Source organism: Trachinotus anak, unplaced genomic scaffold, assembly GCF_046630095.1.
Source record: "Trachinotus anak isolate AG129_WGS33_773 ecotype Australia unplaced genomic scaffold, CSIRO_AGI_Tana_v1 ptg000011l, whole genome shotgun sequence".
In the NCBI taxonomy this organism is placed as follows: domain Eukaryota; kingdom Metazoa; phylum Chordata; class Actinopteri; order Carangiformes; family Carangidae; genus Trachinotus; species Trachinotus anak.
This window is the reverse complement of record NW_027273862.1, coordinates 26,197,949-26,218,925: the sequence shown is the minus strand read 5'-3', so window position 1 is coordinate 26,218,925 and position 20,977 is coordinate 26,197,949. Positions and strand designations below refer to the sequence as shown.

Genomic DNA, 20,977 nt, shown 5'->3' with positions numbered 1-20,977 from the left:
GTGACTGAGTGCTCTTTCAAAATGATTTGGTGCGAACATTTTCTATTGCAATCTGAAGGGGCCTTTAACAGATTCACAACAGTTTTCATTTTTTCCTTTAGCAAATTTTTTTTCAAATACCAGGACAGAGGCTGTGCACTTTGTGAGACAAAATAATAAAAATATTATTTTGCTTCTAAGTTTTTCTCTGAATGATTATTTGAACACAAATGAAACATCAAGTGAACACAGCTGTTGTCTTTAACTTATGTGGTGAGTTTGTCAGATAATGCTGTAGTTTATAAAATCAAGATTTTAGCAGCAGCAGAGCAGCATCTTGAAAGTGACTGTTGGGTAATTCCAGGTTTACACCTCTGCATTGAATTGACACCATATGTGCACCTCCCTAGAAGTGTAACTACGTGTTGCAGCAACACAGATCACAACAACTTTGACTGGCCCGCCTGGTAGCATGTCTCATCCATCAGCATTTGTTAGCTCCCAATCCAATACAGTGATGCAGACACACCAGACCAGCACACAGGTATAAATGCTCACAATGGTGTAGGCCACTGGCACAGGCTACGGTGAAGGCTCTGCATAGATCCTCTGCAGAAGTATGAATCAGGCTTAACATGCAGTCTTAATAGGCCCATCTCAGTCACTATTTCTTGTTCCTTTGACTGACAAAACAAACAGAAAAATGCAATGAACAGCTTTATTGGGAATTCAGCTGGCTTAAAATACTCTTTATGTGAGAACAAATTAGAGAAGCAAATAGATAAAGGGCTAAAACCAGCTGACACTAAATACAGGATGCCAAAAATTATGCAATGACATCATGAATATGAACAATGTCCTCAATTTGGCACATTGACCATAGGTTTTCACCTAGTCCTCTTTCAGGTGTTTAATTTTATGTTGGTTTAAGATATGATCTATTCAAAGGTTTGTGGGATGCTTGCTTTGTTGTTGCATGTCATCTAATGGAGTGACAGTAAAATATAATGTAACATTATATTATATTATATTATATTATATTATATTATATTATATTATATTATATTATATTATATTATATTATATTATATTATATTATATTATATTATATTATATGTGATCTTGGCATGGTTACAACTATTTAACTCACCCCTGTGTTTTCTTGAACAGATGGTATGTTCCAGTTTAGGTGAGGTTGAGTAGGTTGGGACAAATGCCAGTCACTGGCCTGTTGAAGAAAAAGGTGGCAGCTTGCTGTGAAACTGTGTGTTTGATTTCATAGGTGTCAGGTTTTTTGTTTTTTTTCTTTCCTGGAGTTTGGTTTTTGGTTTCTGTTCCATTAGAATTTTTAAAATGAAACTTGCTTATCTTGTCTTTCGGATTCTAACAGCATCTCCTGTATTGGACTTCTACAGGGTGTTGAAATGAACATAAGCTTTGCCTTTTGCTGTGGCACTAAAGCAAAATGCAATGAAGAGGCATTTAGACGAGGGCTTTTTTGTCATTTGGATTATCAAGTGGCCATCATCCTTCACAAATGTTTGTTGAGTGAGACTCTTGACATTTAACAGAAGCGTTGAGAGAGAAGTCTGTCAATTATGCCTGTGATGCTTACATGTAGTATTCAGTTTGTGTGGTGCTATTTCCCCTGCTGTTGAATAGCAATAGATTTATACTAATTCTGTTGTATTAATAAAAATGTGTGATGTCTTATAAATGTGCCCTTTGATTCTGTGATGAAACAAAATTGTATTTATAACATGTATCTCTTTAAATCACAAATCAGAACACATCTTAGTGTATCACAATTAATGTTTATTATTTGGAAGAATTACTTGGAGGTATTGTACATCACTTACTGAGGTCAAAGGTAAAAGGTGCCATCTGGAGGGGAAGTGGAATACTGTATCTACAAAATCTTCATAGTCCCATTATTATGACAGCCTTGTTATATAATATTCCTAACATAGCTATTTTTTCACCTATGAATTTGTAAAGACTTTCCAAAATTAAAGTAGGTCTCACAACATGAAAAGTAATTTTGAATTTTATAAGTTTAAAATATTCACAGTAAAATGAAATCTGTCTTTTATAAAAGAGGAGAGGCTTTACAATAAAATTTAAGCATGAAATAGGTGCAGGCTTCAAAGAAAAACAAAATTATTTTTTGCATTTGTCATTTCCAATTCAATTTTTGAGATCCCAAATTAAGAAAAACCTTCTGGTATCTCGGGCCTATAAAATGAGAATCTATTAAATCTGTGCTGCATTTCATCCAGTGTAACTCTTCTGCTTATTTTGATGTTCATCTGACTTTTTTTCTGTGCACTTTCTAACATGAGTGTCAGACCGAAATGTCAGGTGGAGATATAGTAATACACAGATTTTCCATAATCTAAGATACCACCTGCAGCATCTTCCCTCAATTTTTGTGCTTGCTAATAAAGTGTGGAAATTCCTCCAGCTGGCTGGGGTCAGGGAGGCAAACTGTCAAACTGTGAATAGTAAACTCAGCTCCAGCACATTTCTCCGTTTTCAAAGCCTGAGCAAAAGGGAACCTAATGAGGGGTCAGACACCTCCTGATGGATGTGTTGTACAGGCTGCTCAGATACTGCCTCTGTATTCTTGGAGGAAGATGGAGTTTTGTGTGTATTATATATTCAAGGTTTCACAGATAGAAGCGACCCAAGGAATGATATTATAGACTAAGATTTAGATTTAACTAACAGTCCCATTAGCCACAATTTGACCATATTGTAGATGATGAAGGGTTGCTGTTCTGAGGCAAGTGAAAAAGCCAGTCCAGTAAGGTAAATGTTTTGGGTTGTTAGTCCTTTGTTGTGTACTATTTCACACTATAAGTTACTTCATTTCATTATTAAATAAAATCCTAATCATACCAGTCATTGCTATGCAACTACATAATGTGTTTGCACAAGTTACGTGTCAGTCAGACTTGATAATCCTGCAGCCAGCCCCTTAATAAACATTCGTGATAATTTTCTGCCATCTACTGTCTTAAGGCTGTAGTACAGCAGTGATGTATTAGGACCATAAATGCTGCCTGCTGCCTATGTGCAAAATACAGTATAGGAAGCGAAGAAATGACAATCCATAGTGAAAACAATGAGAAAGTGTATTTAATAATAATAATAATTATTATTATTATTATTATTATTATAGTTGTTGTTGTTGTTACTAAAAATAGGACACATGTAATTTTCACTATTTTTAGTTGGACATTATCTTGAAAGTAACATGGGTTTTTGAGAAGAGATTGGTAAAGGCATAGCCCTAGTGGTACACATCTCATTTCCCTGCAGACGATTGGTTAACTAAAGCCAGACGCACCAAGCCTAGAAAATAGATATAGTCACCTAGACAACCCTGTAAGTTAACACTGAGGTTTACTCTGGGTGTAAATTGCATTATTTGTTTTACTTTTAGAATTTTTTTAATCAAATAGATTAAAACCCTAATTATGCTAAATGTATATGCTATTGTTCATATATAACAATGTACCCCTTATTTAAAATAAAAACCAAATTTTGATATATATATATACACACACACACACACACACACACATATATTCTCATTGACTGACACACACATTCTCATAGATAGATAGATAGATAGATTGATAGATAGATAGAAAACCTTCCTAAGTGTTCTAGACCTGAAAAACTGGCATAAAGACAACACTTTGCGCAGTTATAAAATCTCATAAAGAAGGTGTCATGAGTCTTGTTGTCACTTCCGTATCAGTTCTTCTGTTGCTGTTGTGGTGTAAGACATGACATTATGATTTTCTGTGGCTGTCTGTGAGTTTTAAAAAGAGATTCTGGACTTTTCCTATCATAGCGCAAAGCAAGACTTAGCAGTTACTCCTATCTTTAATGAGCCAGATTGGATTGGATTCTTCCTGACAGATTAAAAATCCAACAGCAAAAGGTAAACAAGTGACCATGATTCCATTTCATTCCTGACTTAACACCTTCCACATGCATTGTATTGCATTGTATTATAGATATACTAGGTAATAGTCGCATTCATCCCATGCATTGCCGTCTGGCAGGTCATATGGTGTCTATCAGGAAATTCTGGTCATGCAAAACTCACCTGTTCTGTTGCCTCATGGGAGGGGTAGAAACAGTGAAAGACACTTCCTCGTTGCTCTCCGTGTTGGACTCAAATACAGAGCAGTCTCAGACGGCGTCAGGTATGAAAACCTTTTCTTTACCAGTTCATCATATAGCCTACCAAGTCAAGAAAAAAATGCAGCCTAATGAACGTTTGGCAGGTGATCAAACATTAAAAACGAAAGGTTTAGTTACTGAAAAAAGGACAAATATAACAGATAAACTGTAGCTCGAAATGCACTGCAAGCTCAAACGTCTAGAAACGTGAATTAGTTTCAATAATAATGCACGGAAATAGTTTTTTGAAAGAATCGGGAATAGTCAGGTTAAGACTATATACCTGACTATTTGTTCAAAGACCCTGTCTTTTTAAATAAAAGAAATAAATAAATAAATGTTGGCTCAAGCGAGGAAGTAGTCATGCTGAAAGATTTCTGGTTTGGTCGTCGGCCTTCAAAATAAAAGTTTATTTATTTATTTGTTTTTGATTTTTTTTTAATAAAGAGAAATTATTAATAAATGCCTTGTCGGAGAAATATACAGTTAGCAAAACGAACAACTGGCCAGCCAGAGCAGTGTTAAATGAGAGAATGTCCATTTTGAGTTCCTTTTTCCTGAGCCCTGACCAATGCTGGACTTTATTTATTTGGATGCAGTCTTGCATCACTGTTATACATCAAAACACATCTTTAGCAATCTTGATGTTATAGTGATTCAGTGCATAACGGCAGTGGGTTTGACGTGTAGCCTATAACTTGCAGCGGATATGTATGTATTTCTTTGATTTAACTATTTCTTCCATCTGGCTTAAATTTGTAGAGTGGGCGCTTTTATTCTGAAGAAATCAGACCGGAAGACCTTTTGTTGTTGCCAGTGGCGGAACAAAACAGTCATGTTTGCGACGTATAGTTAGCACCGCCGTACTCTGGCTACATTTTAATTCATGTAAATGCGCCGCCTTTACCCAGGTTGTTCCTCTTTCTCTGTAATCATGAACAGGACGCATCTGAAGCGGTTCACTATCTTGAAGATGGCTCTGGCCGGCACGGACACGATGGACCAGGACGAACCAGGAGAGACCTTCCTATTCCGGGCTCTCAGGATAGCGGCTGTGGTCGCACTGTACTGGTTTATTTCAATAACAATGGTATTTCTTAATAATTATCTGCTGGACAACCGAGACTTGGACGCGCCGCTGTTCGTCACGTTTTATCAGTGTGTGGTGACGGTCGGGCTGTGTTGGCTGATGCAGCTGCTGGCCAAGCTGTGCCCGGGGCTCATCGACTTCCCGACGGTCAGATTCGACATGAAGACGTCCCGGGAAGTCCTGCCGCTGTCCGTCGTGTTCATCAGCATGATCACCTTCAACAACCTGTGCCTGAAGTTTGTCGGAGTGGCTTTCTACACAATTGGCCGTTCACTCAGCACAGTTTTCAATGTGCTGCTATCTTATGTTATCCTGAAACAAACCACATCTTACCAAGCCTTACTGTGCTGCGGGATCATTCTGGGTAGGTTAACTTTATTTTTTGTGTTTTCTTTATTAGATAAATAATAAATGATCTGTCCAAATTTGCATTTGACAATATTCTTGACAAATATAGCACATAGTGCTTTACAACAAAGGAATTACATGCACCAGTTGCTGTGCACGAAAAGCCAAAAAAATGAACGTAAGAACATTTAAAAAACATTAATGTATAATACGATGGAATAATAATAAATAATAATAATAATAGAAAATAGAAATAAACAAATAAAAAATAAGGTATAATGGATTACATGGAAAACATGAAAGTAAAGAAGAAACTTTTTCTTTATAGACAAGACTGTGGACTGAGTTGTCCATATACTTTTGGCAATGCTGTGTATTAGGCTGTATTGTTAAAATTTCAGTGATCAGCTCTTTCAAAAACAAATAGTTGCATATTCTTACTAAGAAAGACAAACCAAAATCTTTCTACCAGTTGTATAATTTTCCAATTTTTCATTTGATGTCAAGTGGAAATGATGAATTATGTGTATATAAGTATTTAAATATCCATGTGTATGTGTATGTAAATATCCAAATTGTGATGATATACAGTAAATGAAATGTAGGTTTTGGACTTTGGTTGTCCAAGAAAACAGGATATGACAATTGGCTGTGAGCACATGTGAATGGTGATTTTTCTTTTCACTATTTTCTGACACAAAGAAAAAACAAAACAAACAAGAATTTATTTGGAAACACAAGAAGCACTTTTTGTTTTAATCAATATTTCGGTTCCTGCCTGAAAAGTGTATAAATCACGGAAATGTATTATATGGAAATGATTCACTTCATGACTTAAATAATTGACTGAAATATTGCAGTGCTCAAGTTCAGCTGACAACAGCTTGGCTGCTCCAGTGTTCAAAATATTTTATTGTGTACTATTGAGGCTGACTGATATCACAGTCCTGTATGTGTACTTGCTTCTCAGGTGGATTCTGGCTTGGTGTGGACCAGGAAGGCGTGGCAGGGTCCCTCTCCTGGTCGGGCGTCTTTTTTGGGGTACTTGCCAGCGCTTCTGTTTCTCTCAATGCCATCTACACCAAGAAGGTGATGCCAGCAGTGGATGGAAACATCTGGAAACTGTCTTTCTACAACAACATCAATGCCTGCATCCTCTTCATACCGCTCATTCTAGTGTTTGGAGAGGTGGGCCGCGTCGCCAGCTTCAGCCGCTTAACTGACCTCGGGTTTTGGAGTATGATGACACTCGGAGGAGTGTTTGGTTTCGCCATCGGCTACGTCACAGGCCTCCAGATCAAGTATACCAGTCCGCTCACGCACAATGTCTCAGGGACAGCGAAAGCCTGTGCGCAGACTGTAATTGCAGTGGTGTACAACTCTTCCAGTAAAAGCCTGCTGTGGTGGACCAGTAACATGATGGTGCTCTGTGGCTCGTCAGCCTACACTTGGGTCAAAAGTCTAGAAATGAAGAAGAGTCCCCCCAAAGACTCCCAGGACTCAGCCAAGGAAAAACTTCTTACAGCAGAGAAAAGCAACCTGGGAGTGTAACCATTGTCCAGTGTAGCCATGAGCTGAGAAACCAGTAGCCTTTAACCATGTGGCGTGAGAATGTGAAATAATGTAACATTAAGAATTGTACTGAGTAGTGATTTAAGTGGTACATACATGGAATCAGTGATTTGGGTTGGGTTGAATAGTCCTGTGGGTTTTATACAGTTTGACTTAACGTATAAAGGGATGTGTGTGTGTATATATATATATATTTAAAGCTTCAAATTTATTTGAGGCCTTTTCTAAATTATTTTAAAATGGTATTACAGAGAAATATAATAATGTGTCTCTTATGGTTTAGTCTGCAGAAAGAAAAAATTGACGTTTTTATTCACAGGGAGGGTAGAAGCTATTTACTCAGTTTTAGGTGATTGGCATCATGTTGAAATATAAACTTTTCTATATTGTTTAATTGTGATTATGATATTTCTTATTAGAGGGGGTGTCAAACAAATTGCTGCCATTTTTTTGTATGGAAGTATGTCACCTCTGTCATCTCAAATATGAACAAAGCCGAGGCAACAGGATATCTGCAGTTTATAGAGGATATGACAGACCATGGGACCAACACAGGCCTATTACCTCCAAAGAAAACAATTCAGCACTGTTGCAGTCACAAACTGTTGCATCATTTGCTACAGCACACTTTGTTTCTGAGCTGAGTCAAACTCTGTAAACATAGGCGGTGGCTAAGGCTTGTCTTTGCTGTGAGATCAAGTGTGAATATTTACCAGCTCTCTGAAGCTGATGTTTGATATGAAGGCAGAAGAACAAGTAACTCCTCAATGAGAACATGGTTAATAGATTTATGAGCATCAGGGTGGTGGTAAATGGTAAATATTCTCACACCTACTGAGAAATAGAAGCTGTATGAACAATATTAATAGACAATACTTCTACAGATAAGAGTAACTGAATGTAATCATCCACCAGTAGCACCGGGAGCAAAGTACATAAAAGAAGAAATTAAGGAACATAATTTTCCCTTGCACTATGTGAGACTGTAATACACTGAGGAGTTTTACTTTTAATGACAAAATAAATTTCATGACACAAGTTCATGAATAAGTTTGAGTTTGTCTCTCTGAGATCTCAAATGTTATTTTAATTTTTGCTCACTGGAACTGTAAAAAAATAAAATAATAAAAATGCAACAAAACACTACAGAAAGTGGATCACGTGTGCATTTTTGTCTGAACTTTTAATTGCTTGCTTTGGGAAACAGGTTTGATGAGATGCAATAGCAGTCAGATTTTTCTTTTTTTGATTTTCATTTTAAGCTGTAGCTGGCTGTTTTAGCCTGTCTTACATTTGTAGTGATTCAGATGTCTGCACTCAAAGCTAAGTGCATGTAACTGCTGCAAAGCTCATTATCTATCTGTCTTCATTCTTTCTTCTTATGGGGCCCCATTTACTTATCAAAGAGATAAGATACGTTTCAGTGAGAGGGCCCTTGCATGTGTCCCTATTGTCTTGAGTTGAGGGGGGTCAGCGGATGTGGGAGCAGGGTTGGATGGGAGTCTCTAGCCTCCAAATGGAATATTTCTCTGAGCAACTGGGGGCTAAAAATAGGCGACAGAGCACCATGGGTAATTACATGAACCAAAAAACACTGGTCTCTGATGTCAAGAACTCATTTCAACAGTGAGTTTGGCCTTGTGACACAAATGAGAGTTTTATAACTATGTCATGATGTGGAATACATAATCCCCCACCCTTCATCTTTCTCTCTCATGTCTGCTTGGGTCAGGTTCAACTTGGAGGCAAAATCTTAGGCAATGATTGACAGTTCAAACGCTGCAAAGCATCAAAAGTAGTCACTCATGTTTCTTAATACATGTCAGTTCCAAGTGGTGGTCAAAATGAGGTTGTCACTGTGTCGATGGGAGTCTTGATTACCACTGGAAAGAATAACAACGACCTTTTTTTTTGTGTGTAGAAACACATTCCCACCATGTAATATAACCCCCGTTATCTTGTTATATTGTATTATGCAGTTTAACATCCTCACAACATGATTAAACCTGCATTTATTCATTTATTTATTTTATTTAATTTTTTGACACTTGAGGGCAGCAAAGCACTTCCCTGATGCAATATCACCTTATAAATCTGACATTGCAACATTAGTGTTCACTTAGAGTCGTGTTTCTGGCCAATATTCCCTCTCCTAGCTCTGTTTTGAACTCCACCAACTCTTCTGTCTGTCATTTGGTGTTGGGCAGGTAGAATACGGTGGGTTTACCTGAATTTTTTGTTGAATATGTTAGAATGACACTGATAAGAACAACGATACTGAAGCAAAAGAGCAAACTGAACCAAAATACTGAGCTGAAAGACACTAAAAAGCTGTGCGGAGCTGGTGTTTCTATGAGTGACCTCTTTCACAGTTCAAAGTCATTTGATCCATTGTTGATACAAAAGTATAAAAGCAGCTTTAAGTTCATGCGTTACTGTAGATTTAATCCAAGACTGCGGCCACAGATTCTGCATGGTGTTAAATGAAACAGGTTCTTTAGCTCAGTTATTCTCAAACTTTTGCACATCAAGAAAAAGTGACACAAATTAGACCACAGACCCCATCTGATAAGATATGTGCTTTTTAATGTTTTATTACAGATTGTTTGAAGCCCACGGCCAAAATAGTCATACATGTCTTTGTGTTACTTTTGGATGGAATTTAGACAAAATAAATTATTCCACTTTTTGCCCTCCTTGGGGTCCCCGCACCTCACTTTGAGAACCACAGTAGGGTATCTGTACAGTTTGTCAGCCACTTGCTGCTCATGTTCAGGGTAAAAAGTCATCTATGTTGACTTGTGAACTTGAAAGTGTAGGGTCATCTTTTGCAAAAGAAAATATGGTGCATAATGACAACATGAAAACATAACTTGAAAAAAAGAACAGGGAATATTGGCTGTGAACATGTTCACAGTAATTAGCACAGCAAAAAATCTCAGTCCCTCAGTCATCTCTTAAAGAAAGTGATTGTATCAGTTATCACAAAAAATTAAAAAAAAAAAAAAAAACAAAAACGACAGTCTTTATCAACACCAGTTGAAGTCATGCAGAGTTATCATGTCAGTCTGTCTGCTCACAACCTGCTGTAATGGAGAAGATGACAACAGATATCAAAACACAGAAACTCCTAGGTAACAGCTTAGGTAATGGAAAAGCGACCTTGGCCCTGAAATGGGCTGTGACGATCCTATCAGCCTCATTGCTCCTGGCAAATCTATGTTGAGTGACATCATGAACATTTCATAGGGTCATTAGAGGCAACATCTGTTACCTGTCTTCCAAGAGGTTGTGAAATTGTCATGTCTGGAATGACAGCTGGTGCATGATGAAGCATCGGTGAACACATTTGGTGTGATGCATGTGCAGATATGTTTTGTTTTTTTTTAATGACTTTTGAAGTACTTGAAAAAAGGTATGCTTTTGAATATCTAACGTGCAGTTTTGGAGAAATTCACGTCTGTTCTTTCCTTGAAATCTCTCAACACACTGACAGCTGGAGTTTTCTTTTTTTTTTTTTTCCTGGACATCACTGTTTTCCTCATTAGGATCTTTTTATTTCCCCCAAATGCACTTTCCACTTGTTTTGCCAGCGAGTATTTTCCCCCTGTTACTATTCAGCATGCAGCACTCGTTCTGGACTCATACCAGGAGCAGAGGAACAGGAACTAGTTGCAGACCTGCCATCGATTTGAGCTGAACAATCTCAAAGCTTATACAAGCTTTCACAAATGAGAACATCATGGAAGGAATGGGTTAAGGATCTTTGTCTGTCATGCTGAGATGGGAGAATTCATCATCCATAGTTACGTCATATTTTCAGCAGAGAGGAACATCTGTAGATAACACTGAGCTGGCGCTACCTTCTTGGAACTTCTTTAGAAATTCATTGCTGTGAGTTTCGCAGCAAACATGTTCACTTTCCTCTCATGGAAAGTGCCCATGCCCACTCTCCTGGACCCCAAGTTGTACTGCCTCCTCTTTAATCTCTGTTTCCGTGTAACAGCTTGGCCACATGGTAAGTAAAACTGCAGTTTAGATTGAATGTTGTTGTTGCCATACGCAATACTGGGCAGTCTTTACATCACGTGGCCTCCTTTTTTGACAAAATGCTGCTAATTTTTAAACAAAAAAATACGCCCGTTTGACTTTATTGCTGACTAACTGTGGAGTTATTTCATGACGATGAGTCACTTCTCCTGCTAAGACTGGTCTCAATTCATGCTACAGACTCTGTGTCCAACTCTAAAATAAGAATAACACATAACTTCTCCTGCTATAGCCTGTATACAGCTTTCCCCTTCTCAATTAGTGCAGATATTGGTCATATTAGTGATGGTTGAATATCTGGGAGGCTTTTACATTTCATTTAGCACAGAAATCCATAAATATTGATGGGTAGAATTAAACGTGTGATGATGACAATTGGCTTCTGAGCTTCATCCTGAGTCCACTTTGCACTGCTGCGCTGAACGTTTATTGTGTTTGAAAAAAAAAAAAAATTTTGCTCAATAACATATTTAGTATTCAAAATGGGGTTTGTGAGGGAAAAAAAAGTTTGCATCTTTAGTGTCACATTTTGAGACATATTTGAACCAAGCTGCTCAACATGGGTCATCATAGTGGGTCAAAGTTCTTTAACGAGTAAGATATGATCCACAAACAGAATGCAGTCCAGCTTGAGCCTAATAGCATCACCTGCCACAAAATCACCTGCCAAGATGAATTTCACACCTCAGCAATTTGCTCAGTCATCGTGAAATGTTGTAGCAGTGTTGTCTGATCCAGATCATCAGATTACAGGAAAATATGCTATAGGGACAAATTTGAGCTGTTCACTACATTTCAATAACCACGTGCAGAAACAGAAATATGTATCAGTTTTATTTTTATAGAGACGAATATCTATCTATCTAATAATTTTTGTGTAATCTAAAGTGTCAAAGTCGGAGGTTTTCCATAGATGGTTATTGAGTTTGCTCCAGGGGTCTGCTGTTTTGGTTCCACAGTTCCACTGAGGGGGGACAACTGCCCGAGCTCTGAGTGGAGCGTCATGTGTCGTCCGTGTTGCGAGTACCACCTGATCCAGTGCCAGTGTCCCTCAAAAGGGTCAAGGGTCGGTTACACTGTACCCTGCTGCCGCAACGCTCTGGACCAGTGTGACCCCTGTATCATTCACCCAGGTACACTCTCAGTACTGCTCATATACAAATTGCTTTATCTGGAATAATCTGTGAGATTTTGAGCTTGTTTTGTCTCCTGTTCTGCAGCTCATGTTACCCTCCCAACAAGCAGCTGCTGCTCACAGAGACTTAAAAGATAAACTTTCTGTTTGTCAGATTTTTCCAGGGAAAGACCTAACAGACACTGAGTGTTTGGATCAATGCTCAGTATAGGCTAAATCATTAAGGTGTTATATTAGTCACTGACTAATAGAGTTACAAATTGACTTAAAATTGTTGATCTCATCCTCTTTCTGCCTTTTGTCCTTGCGAGGCTGCAGTCTGTTTGAGAACTGTAAAACCTGCCACAATGGCACATGGAGAGCCAATGATGATTTCTTCGTCAATGGAAAGTATTGCACGGAGTGTCGCCAAGGCTGGAGTGGAGGGGACTGTAAAAGTGAGTTAAACTGCTGTGATGCATTATCGCTGTCAGGCCTTATCGTACCACGGAATAGGCTGAATATTCTGAATCTCATTGCTGACAAGAGAATGCATGAATCACACAGTGCACACATTTCAGTAATACCCAGCACTCCACCATGCCCAAGTGATGACGTGCTCTTGTTTATCATCAATACAACTATTTGGCTGAATGCTTTGCTTTCTAGATTACATTTACCAGTATAGTGTTACCACTGACAACTGAGTGATTCCAGAGTGATTGACAGAGCTCTTGTAGACTGGTAATATGTTACATCCTAAAATTCCTTCATGTATTGTATTACAGCCTTTGTAAACGTTGCCAGGAATGTGTTGTAGTTCATTACAGGTTAAGACAGCATAATGCATCACTTACATTCAAATCTCCTTAATATCTATGAGGAAATACACAAATATTCACATGCATTTTTGGGTTGTAGTCATTATCATTTCTCTGGTCCACGGTTTTTCAGACTGCCACATCCACATTTGTAATACACCGTAAGGTCACTTGGTGGCGACAATGCTTTTTTATTTGGTTTCAGTACAGCTACAGTCAACTGCTTGTATCTACTTGTTGTATCTAGTCTAAAAATGTTGAATTTTTGAAAAGGATTCCTGTTTTTTCTTTCCACTTTTTTTTTTTTTTTTACACATTACACTGACTATTATGCTGCAGCAGCTTCCATACTCACATCATTTAAAATCAAATGTGTGCTGGTAAAGCTCATGTTGCCATTATGCTATTAATAGAAGAAAACAAACAGGTTTACCTTGTTGCCACTCCTGTTATTCACTCCTGTGGTATTTTTCCATTCTTTATTTTTTCATGGCCCTGGGGAAAGTACCACTTGGAGGCCATTCACATGTGCAGCCAGTTTGACAAAGACATGAGGAGCCATTATGCCACTTGTGTTGTCCTGTACAACCTGTTTAGAGAGTGTGATAGACAAATTGACCAAACACAGGCTGTCGGATTTCACCAGTGCTTTGCTGAAGGAGCAGCTTTTGTGAATTCTGAAATATTCCAAAAACCTAAACCATTAAGTCCAGAATCAAACCTTCATTTCAACCCTCACTTTTTAGTGGTGAGGACTGACAGAAAGCAATTTGGAGAATTTGCTCTATCTTGTTTTGCTTTTTTACTCCTCTGAAAAACACACATGCCAGCTTGAATGCCAGCATGATGTTAATAATCATGCTTTTTGAAGTGGCTGGTTGGATCCTGTCATATCATCATTTTTTGGATATTATCTGCCCTCTCACACAGCATGTCACATCGCTGCTACTGCTCGCCGCAGTGAAAATGCCGCGTTCTACTGTGATAAACAAATATTTGACAGGAATGTGAGTTCACGAAATGAAAGTAATTACAGTTCTCTTGTGGGAAGTAGCATGTGGAGGCGTCATCCAGCGGGCTCAGGGTCACATAGCCCTGGAGAGTTACCCAACAAATGCCCGATGTGAATGGAGAGTGCAAGTGCAGAAGGGCAGTGGCATTGAGCTCAGGTAGGTCACTTTTCCAGGGCTCTGATGTAAACTGAAGTCCTTTAACACAGGAGAGACACAGGTTTCCCAGAAGAATATACCAAAAATATTTGGTCAAACTTTGTCTGAAAAGTCCAGTGAGTTATTGGAAGGATTGCCGAGGCCCAAGTGATACATTAGTAAGACAAAGAGTCTAGAGATTTTACTGCCTGTGGCTGGATCAATGAGAAGGCTGGAGTTGAGAATACTAAAGGGTTAGCACTGACAGGCTCAAGTCAGGGCAAATATTACCATAGTTTAGATAAACACAGTTACATCAAATTATTTCACTGATAAGCTTCTTTTTTTCTGTTTGACAAATGTACTTGTTACTCTGTGGCGTGATTCAAAAAACACACAATGTCTGTCTCACAAAACCATGTTCACAAAATTAGTGTGATGTGAAACACAGACTGACATGGACAAGACCGGTGATAGGTTTTACTCCGTTAACTAACTCAGTAATCCTGCTGAGACAGGCCAAGCTAAATGATGTGTTTTGTTTTTATGTGCTGGGAACTACTTTTCCTCAGCGAGCAACTGGCGCTATGGGGGATCAACTCATTACCAGTCTGTCAAATGATGTCGAGGTCAAAGCACAGCAGCCAGACAGCCCTGCATTAGCCCACATAATTGGACTTATTATTTACACAATTCAGCACTTGGAAGACTGTTTTGTTCTGTGTTTTAAATTGGGTTGAAAAATTAGTTAAACATTATTTCTCTGTTGTTATGCTGCAGGTTTTCTCTGCTCAGTTTGGAGTCTGACCATAACTGCCGTTATGACTATGTTGAGGTGCGAGACGGCAATGATTTGAGCTCACCTGTGATTGGTCGGTTTTGTGGGGATCAGCTGCCTCCTCCAATAAAAAGCTCCGGGAATTTCTTGCACATCCTTTTCACCTCCGATGGTTACAACAACTTTGATGGATTTGTTCTTACTTTTCAGGAGAGTTCAGGCAAGTGTAATGGTTCCTAGACATGTGAATGTTACACACATACAGTATGAACACAGGATTGACACAATGTCTATAGCAGTGTTGCTGCTTGTATTCGATTGCATTATAATGTATGGTGTTTCTCTTTTTTTATCCACATGCTTCAGAAGATTTAGCTGATTCACTGTATAAAGCTGGGTTCCTCTGTGAAGTCGACATAAACAGAATAATAATGTATCAGTCTGTTATATATTTTTATTCATGATATACTGTAGGTGTCTACTTCAGATATCATGAATACATGATACAGATGATACTCCACTGTCCTTCCATGCATAGTGCAGCACCTCTCTCTGTTTGCATGCATTTTGCCTCTAGACATTTTTCTTTCATTTCTGTGTGTGTGTGTGTGTGTGTGTGTGTGTGTGTGTGTGTGTGTGTGTGTGTGTGTGTAGCCTCCTACACAGAGCAGCGATGTGAGACGGGCAGTCAGTGACACAGATTTATCATTCTCGCTCCTTCCATTTGCTTTCTTTGAAGCAAATCAAGCGTCTAACTTGCATCCCATTTATCCAGTTTTTTTTTTCATGGGCTTACACTTTTGCAAACTAACCTAAGCATATCATAGTGTTACAGCATGAGTAGATGTTGAGGCATATTCCAGCAATATTTCTGTAAGGATAAAATCAATAAGTCAAAGAGGAGTAGAGTTTTCAGCATATAATGAATTCTGGGGGAAAAAACAGCTGTGAAAAAAGATTATATACAGACCAAACTAAAAGATATTTTTTATTTAGAGAGGCTGCAGTAAAAGAGATCCATTTCTTTTTTAAATATTTGGTTCCATAAGGTTGATATTGTCGGTGACCTCTCCAGTCAAAAACACATCGTTTGCGGGGTTCCTCAGGGTGGTATCCTGGGGCCATTTTTTATTTATTTTTTGTTACATAGACTGATTTAAAAGTGGCCTGCTCAGGTGATTTCCTTATGCAGGTGATACTGAATTACTAGTATTATCAGAAAGATGAAATTTCACCCAAAATATGCCGAACATTGAGATTCAAAACTTGCTCCCATTTAGAGAAAGCGAAGGCTATCTTTTGTTTGACCAGGATTTTAGTTAAAGCAAGTTCTCATCAAGTTTTAGTTAGCTATCATTTTAGACACAGACCCCCGATTTATCTATCAAAATTTCTCCACAGTTTCAACCAGTAGGAATCCAGTGTGTGCACCTCCAGAGAAACTGGTGAATGGCTATTTGCTGCCTGTACATGGCCTCAAGGAGGAGCTTGTAACTGTAAACTACCGGTGCCATCCAACTTTCATACTCACCGGCTCCCAGCAGAGGACCTGCTTACCAAATGGCATGTGGAGTGGAACAGCTCCCACATGTGTAAAAGGTACTTTTCCACCAGGTCACTTCTGGTCTTCATCCCTCATGTTTATACAGTATGAAAGCCACATGATGCATTTGCTGGGGGAATTTTTTTTTCTTCTTTTTCTCTTCTCTCTCAAATGCACTTATATAGGTCAAACAAACAGAGTCCAGTGTGCCCATCCACCCAAACTGCTGAATGGCTATCACAGACCTGCTCTTGACACCGCAGCGGGTGCAGAGACGATTGAGTTTTTCTGTAAAAACTCCTACATTCTGAGTGGAAACCACCTGAGTACCTGCCTCTCTAATGGATCCTGGAGTAACAGGCCCCCAAAGTGTGTGAAAGGTAGATGTTTTCAAAAACACATTAGGGCCAGGAACACACTGTTGCACACATAGTGCAGCCCATTTTTCCACTTCATTACTATGTAAGGACGGCACAAAATGTTAACACAGAGTATGTCCTACCATTTGTTTAAATGACACATACCCTGACATGTGAACAAAGGAACAATTTAGCAATTACAGCAGTGTGATCAAGTGCATAGTAAAGAAAGCCATTTGCAAAGATGGATCAGTAAGTGGTTTTGAATTTTTCTTTATAAAGGATATGTTTGTCCATAATTATTTTATGCTTAGAATCATTCTTGTCTAATCTGGATAATTTACCCTTCTGGTCACAATACTCATGTTACGGAAACAGAGCTGCTCAACAGTAGAAGCTCAGAAAGTGATTCTTATGCACTAACAGCAACCTGTGTGATTTGCCCTTACAGCCTGTCGAGAACCCAAAGTGTCTGAACTTGTGCACCAAAGTGTTGTGAAGCCACATCAGTTATCAAGGTATTGTTTATGACTCTGTGCTGTGTGTATTTACATCATCTTAGCAAATTTGAAGCCATCGTTGTAGGTTTTGTTTGGAAAAATGAAATAAAACTGATGCAGTCCAGGTGCTGCTGTCAGACCATTAATCTCCAGAATGGATCTGTGAGATGAGAGAAGTAGCAAAAGTATCTTTGTTTTGATATGCCAGAATCTGAATTATTCAGATTTTACACATGGTGGCTACAAGAAAAGAAACTTTCTGGAGCCACCAAACAGTTTGAGCCATTTGGTTAGATAAGTCACGTACTTGCATGTAGTCAGGCATAAGCAAAATTAATAATGTAAGATATGTCTCGGAAACTGAGCAGATGAAATTGGTGCAACATTATCATAATAGATTATACTGTTTTAAAACTTTTTTTGATTTTATAATACAATTCAACAACTGCCACCAAATCAAAAAATATTCTCTGATTAAATTTATTCGGCACTAAAACAAAATCAGGCAATGCAACTTTAACAGACCCTGGAGGATCACTATTGACACTGGAAATGCTCGTTTTAGGGAATTTGCTCTATCTTATGTTAAGATTTTTTTTTTTTTTCGTCAGAGTACTTATGATTATGCATGGTAAATGTTTGAAATGATTCATTTTGTTCTTTCCCACAGAGAGAGCCCAAACCGGAGAGTGCACCTCTCATCGAGGTACAGCATGCAGGATCTGTTGTCAGCTGGTTTTATTCCTTTCACACTGGACAGACAGTCTAGTGTAGGAACAGATGACACAGCTTTGGACGAGCTTCCTCGTGGCTTTCACTCTGTCTACACGAGCATCGACTACAAGTGTGTCTCACCTCTCTACCACCACACAGGAAGCCCCCGACGCACCTGTCTGAAGACCGGCAGGTGGAGTGGGCGTCATGTTTCCTGCTCACCAGGTGAGAGCAGCAGCAGTTAAGACCCAGCCTGTGCAGTGACACCTGAGTTACTTCCAAAAGACAAACAAAAAAACAGATGTGTATGTGCTACTATAAGTGAGACTGTATAGCGTTAAATAGGTGAAAAGTTCAATTCAACTCTCATCTTATCTAACTCTCAAGAAAATGAATAAGCAGATTTTCCAAATGTCAGTATCACTTTAAATTCCCTACATACAGATTGTCGCCCCTGCACAGGAGTTTTTTACTTATTTTGCCTTATTCACACCAGGACTGTGTGGACATGATGCACCTGCTTAGGTGGTCAGTTTACACCACCTTTGTATTGGTGCACTGAAGTTTGATTGACTCATGAAATGACAGCACAGCTCCACCCAACTTTGACCTGATCAGAAATCTAAGAAGCACCTGTGTCTGTGTGTGCAGGGCCTTTAAGTTAGGGCTGAACAATTAATCAAAATTTTGTTGAAAACACAAAATGGCCAAGTGAAATTGTTAAATCACAACAACTGAAATCATGATTGATGTCGCAATCACAATATCTGCCAAAATAAATGATGATTTTTTTGCATATTGTTCAGTCCTACTTTAAAGATTTCAGAACTTTTTCCTTGTTAAAAAACAAAACAAAAAAAATAACATTGTGCACACCTTTTCTTGCCAGTTTGTTATGACATTTTGACACACCCTCTCTCCTCTTTGACTGTTCCCTTCTCGCAGTTTGTGGCAAATTTGACACCTTCAGTCTTCACAACCTCTCAGACACTCAGTGGCCGTGGCACACAGCCATCTATATCCGCTCACCTCCTGATCATACTGCCAGCACCCACAGGTCCCGTGGAATGAGCATATCTGACCAGCAGGAGGTCTCAGAGGAGTCTCCGTTCTGGTACCTGGCCTGCAGCGGCGCTCTGCTCACCCAGCGTAGCGTCCTGGTGGCAGCTCAGTGTGTGGTGGACAAGGACAAGCGGCAGCCCCTTCACTCAGCACATGTGAAAGTTGTCATAGGCACGCATAGGCTGGATAGACTGAAAAGCCAGCGCCACCTCAGGGTACAACACAGTCATTCATTTCTGTGTGTAAAGTCACAACTGCCAGTGGAAATAATCATTTAAATGGTGGTAAAACAAGACTTTTATCACATTTATCACACCTTCAACCCAGGAGCCTAAATATTTTTTCACCTGCAAATTACCAAAACCATACTTGTTATTGCTACACTTTTTAATTTCTTTTTCAATTTCCTGGTCATAAAGCACATAAAAAGTCTCTGATGACTGCAACATTTACCAGACAGCAGATGCAATGAAGTATTAAGCAAGGAATCTTCATTAAATAAATATAAGCTTGTGGATAGGTTTCTGTTTGTAAGTGGTACACAAATAAATCCTCTGGCATTTATATGTGCACTTAAAGCCTTACTGGGATACAACGATGTTTGTGTTGGATTTGAAATTTTTGTGCATCTTGAGGCATTTTATCTGATCTCAGCAGATATTCCATAAGCAATAAATAACTTCCCATTTTGATCCATATTTTCTCTTTCTCTTCCCCAACAGGTTTCAGATATTTTAGTGCATCCAAACTTTTACGTTTCACCGGACTCCAACGTGGCTGTGCTCAAGCTGAAGGACAAGGCCAAAATCAGCGAGCGTGTGTTGCCAGTGTGTCTACCCAGACTGCAAGGAGGAGAGGTGACAGCGCAGGAGGCTTACACTGCGAGGTGGATTTTACCAAACAATCACAGGCACCTGGGCCGCTACACCGCCTCGAGCCAGACTGAACTTGTTGAGCTGAGTGATGTTGCTCAATGCGAAAGAGAATTTGCTCAACGAGGAACGCATACCACAGAGATCAGTGACAATACACTGTGTGTCATTAGGAAGCCGTCCAGTCCTGAAAGCTCCTGTCCCAGTGTTATTCCAGGCGTCACAACCGTGCCAGTTGGGTTTTCATCCACAAGTGGTGTCTTGTCTGGTCACGAGGAGACTCAGGGAGCGTCCAGCACAGGCTGGCAGCTGCTTGGTTTAGAGAGTTTCAGCTACGAGGGAAATAAGTGCCACCAACAGACGTACACAGTTCAGACACGAATAAGCAACTTTCGAGACTGGATAGAGAAAAATATGAAATAGATTTTTTTAAACATTTCATTCAAAGATTATTATCAGTAGCTTTTTTTTTTTTTTTTAAATGCATTTTTTTCCAGTCTTGTAAATCTAAATTTTGCGCTTCCTGTCTGTGCTGATATCATGTGAGGTGGGAACTGTTTTCCTGGCAGTCCTCTTGCGTCTCTTATGTGTGCATGTGTTTTGTTGTGTATTTGGGTCAACACCACTTCAACGTGAGCCAGTTAAGATACACACTCACTTTCTCATGATATCTACATGTCACCTTATGTTTGTGCGCTACATTGTTCACAATAAAAAAAAACTTGTACATAAAGTAGATAAATACCATTTTAACTCTTGGTCCTTGTTACTATACTTTGAAACGTACTTATTTGAAAATGAAGAAATATAATGTCATATAATTTAAT

The 20,977-nt window shown here is 38.9% G+C and overlaps 2 protein-coding genes across 2 annotated transcripts; both read left to right on the top strand.

The window, feature by feature from the left end:
- Positions 1-4,074: 4,074 nt before the first annotated feature.
- On the top strand, positions 4,075-8,346 carry slc35c1 (solute carrier family 35 member C1). Its single transcript, XM_071489426.1, has 3 exons — positions 4,075-4,202; positions 5,122-5,633; positions 6,588-8,346. The coding sequence occupies exons 1-3, from the start codon at positions 4,090-4,092 to the stop codon at positions 7,166-7,168; spliced, it is 1,206 nt and encodes a 401-aa protein (XP_071345527.1). The 5' UTR covers positions 4,075-4,089; the 3' UTR covers positions 7,169-8,346.
- Positions 8,347-10,554: 2,208 nt separating this feature from the next.
- On the top strand, positions 10,555-20,908 carry pamr1a (peptidase domain containing associated with muscle regeneration 1a). Its single transcript, XM_071489369.1, has 11 exons — positions 10,555-11,207; positions 12,199-12,372; positions 12,686-12,811; positions 14,229-14,343; positions 15,103-15,320; positions 16,502-16,699; positions 16,829-17,023; positions 17,454-17,520; positions 18,173-18,441; positions 19,162-19,493; positions 20,001-20,908. The coding sequence occupies exons 1-11, from the start codon at positions 11,102-11,104 to the stop codon at positions 20,571-20,573; spliced, it is 2,373 nt and encodes a 790-aa protein (XP_071345470.1). The 5' UTR covers positions 10,555-11,101; the 3' UTR covers positions 20,574-20,908.
- The last annotated feature ends 69 nt before the right edge of the window (positions 20,909-20,977 follow it).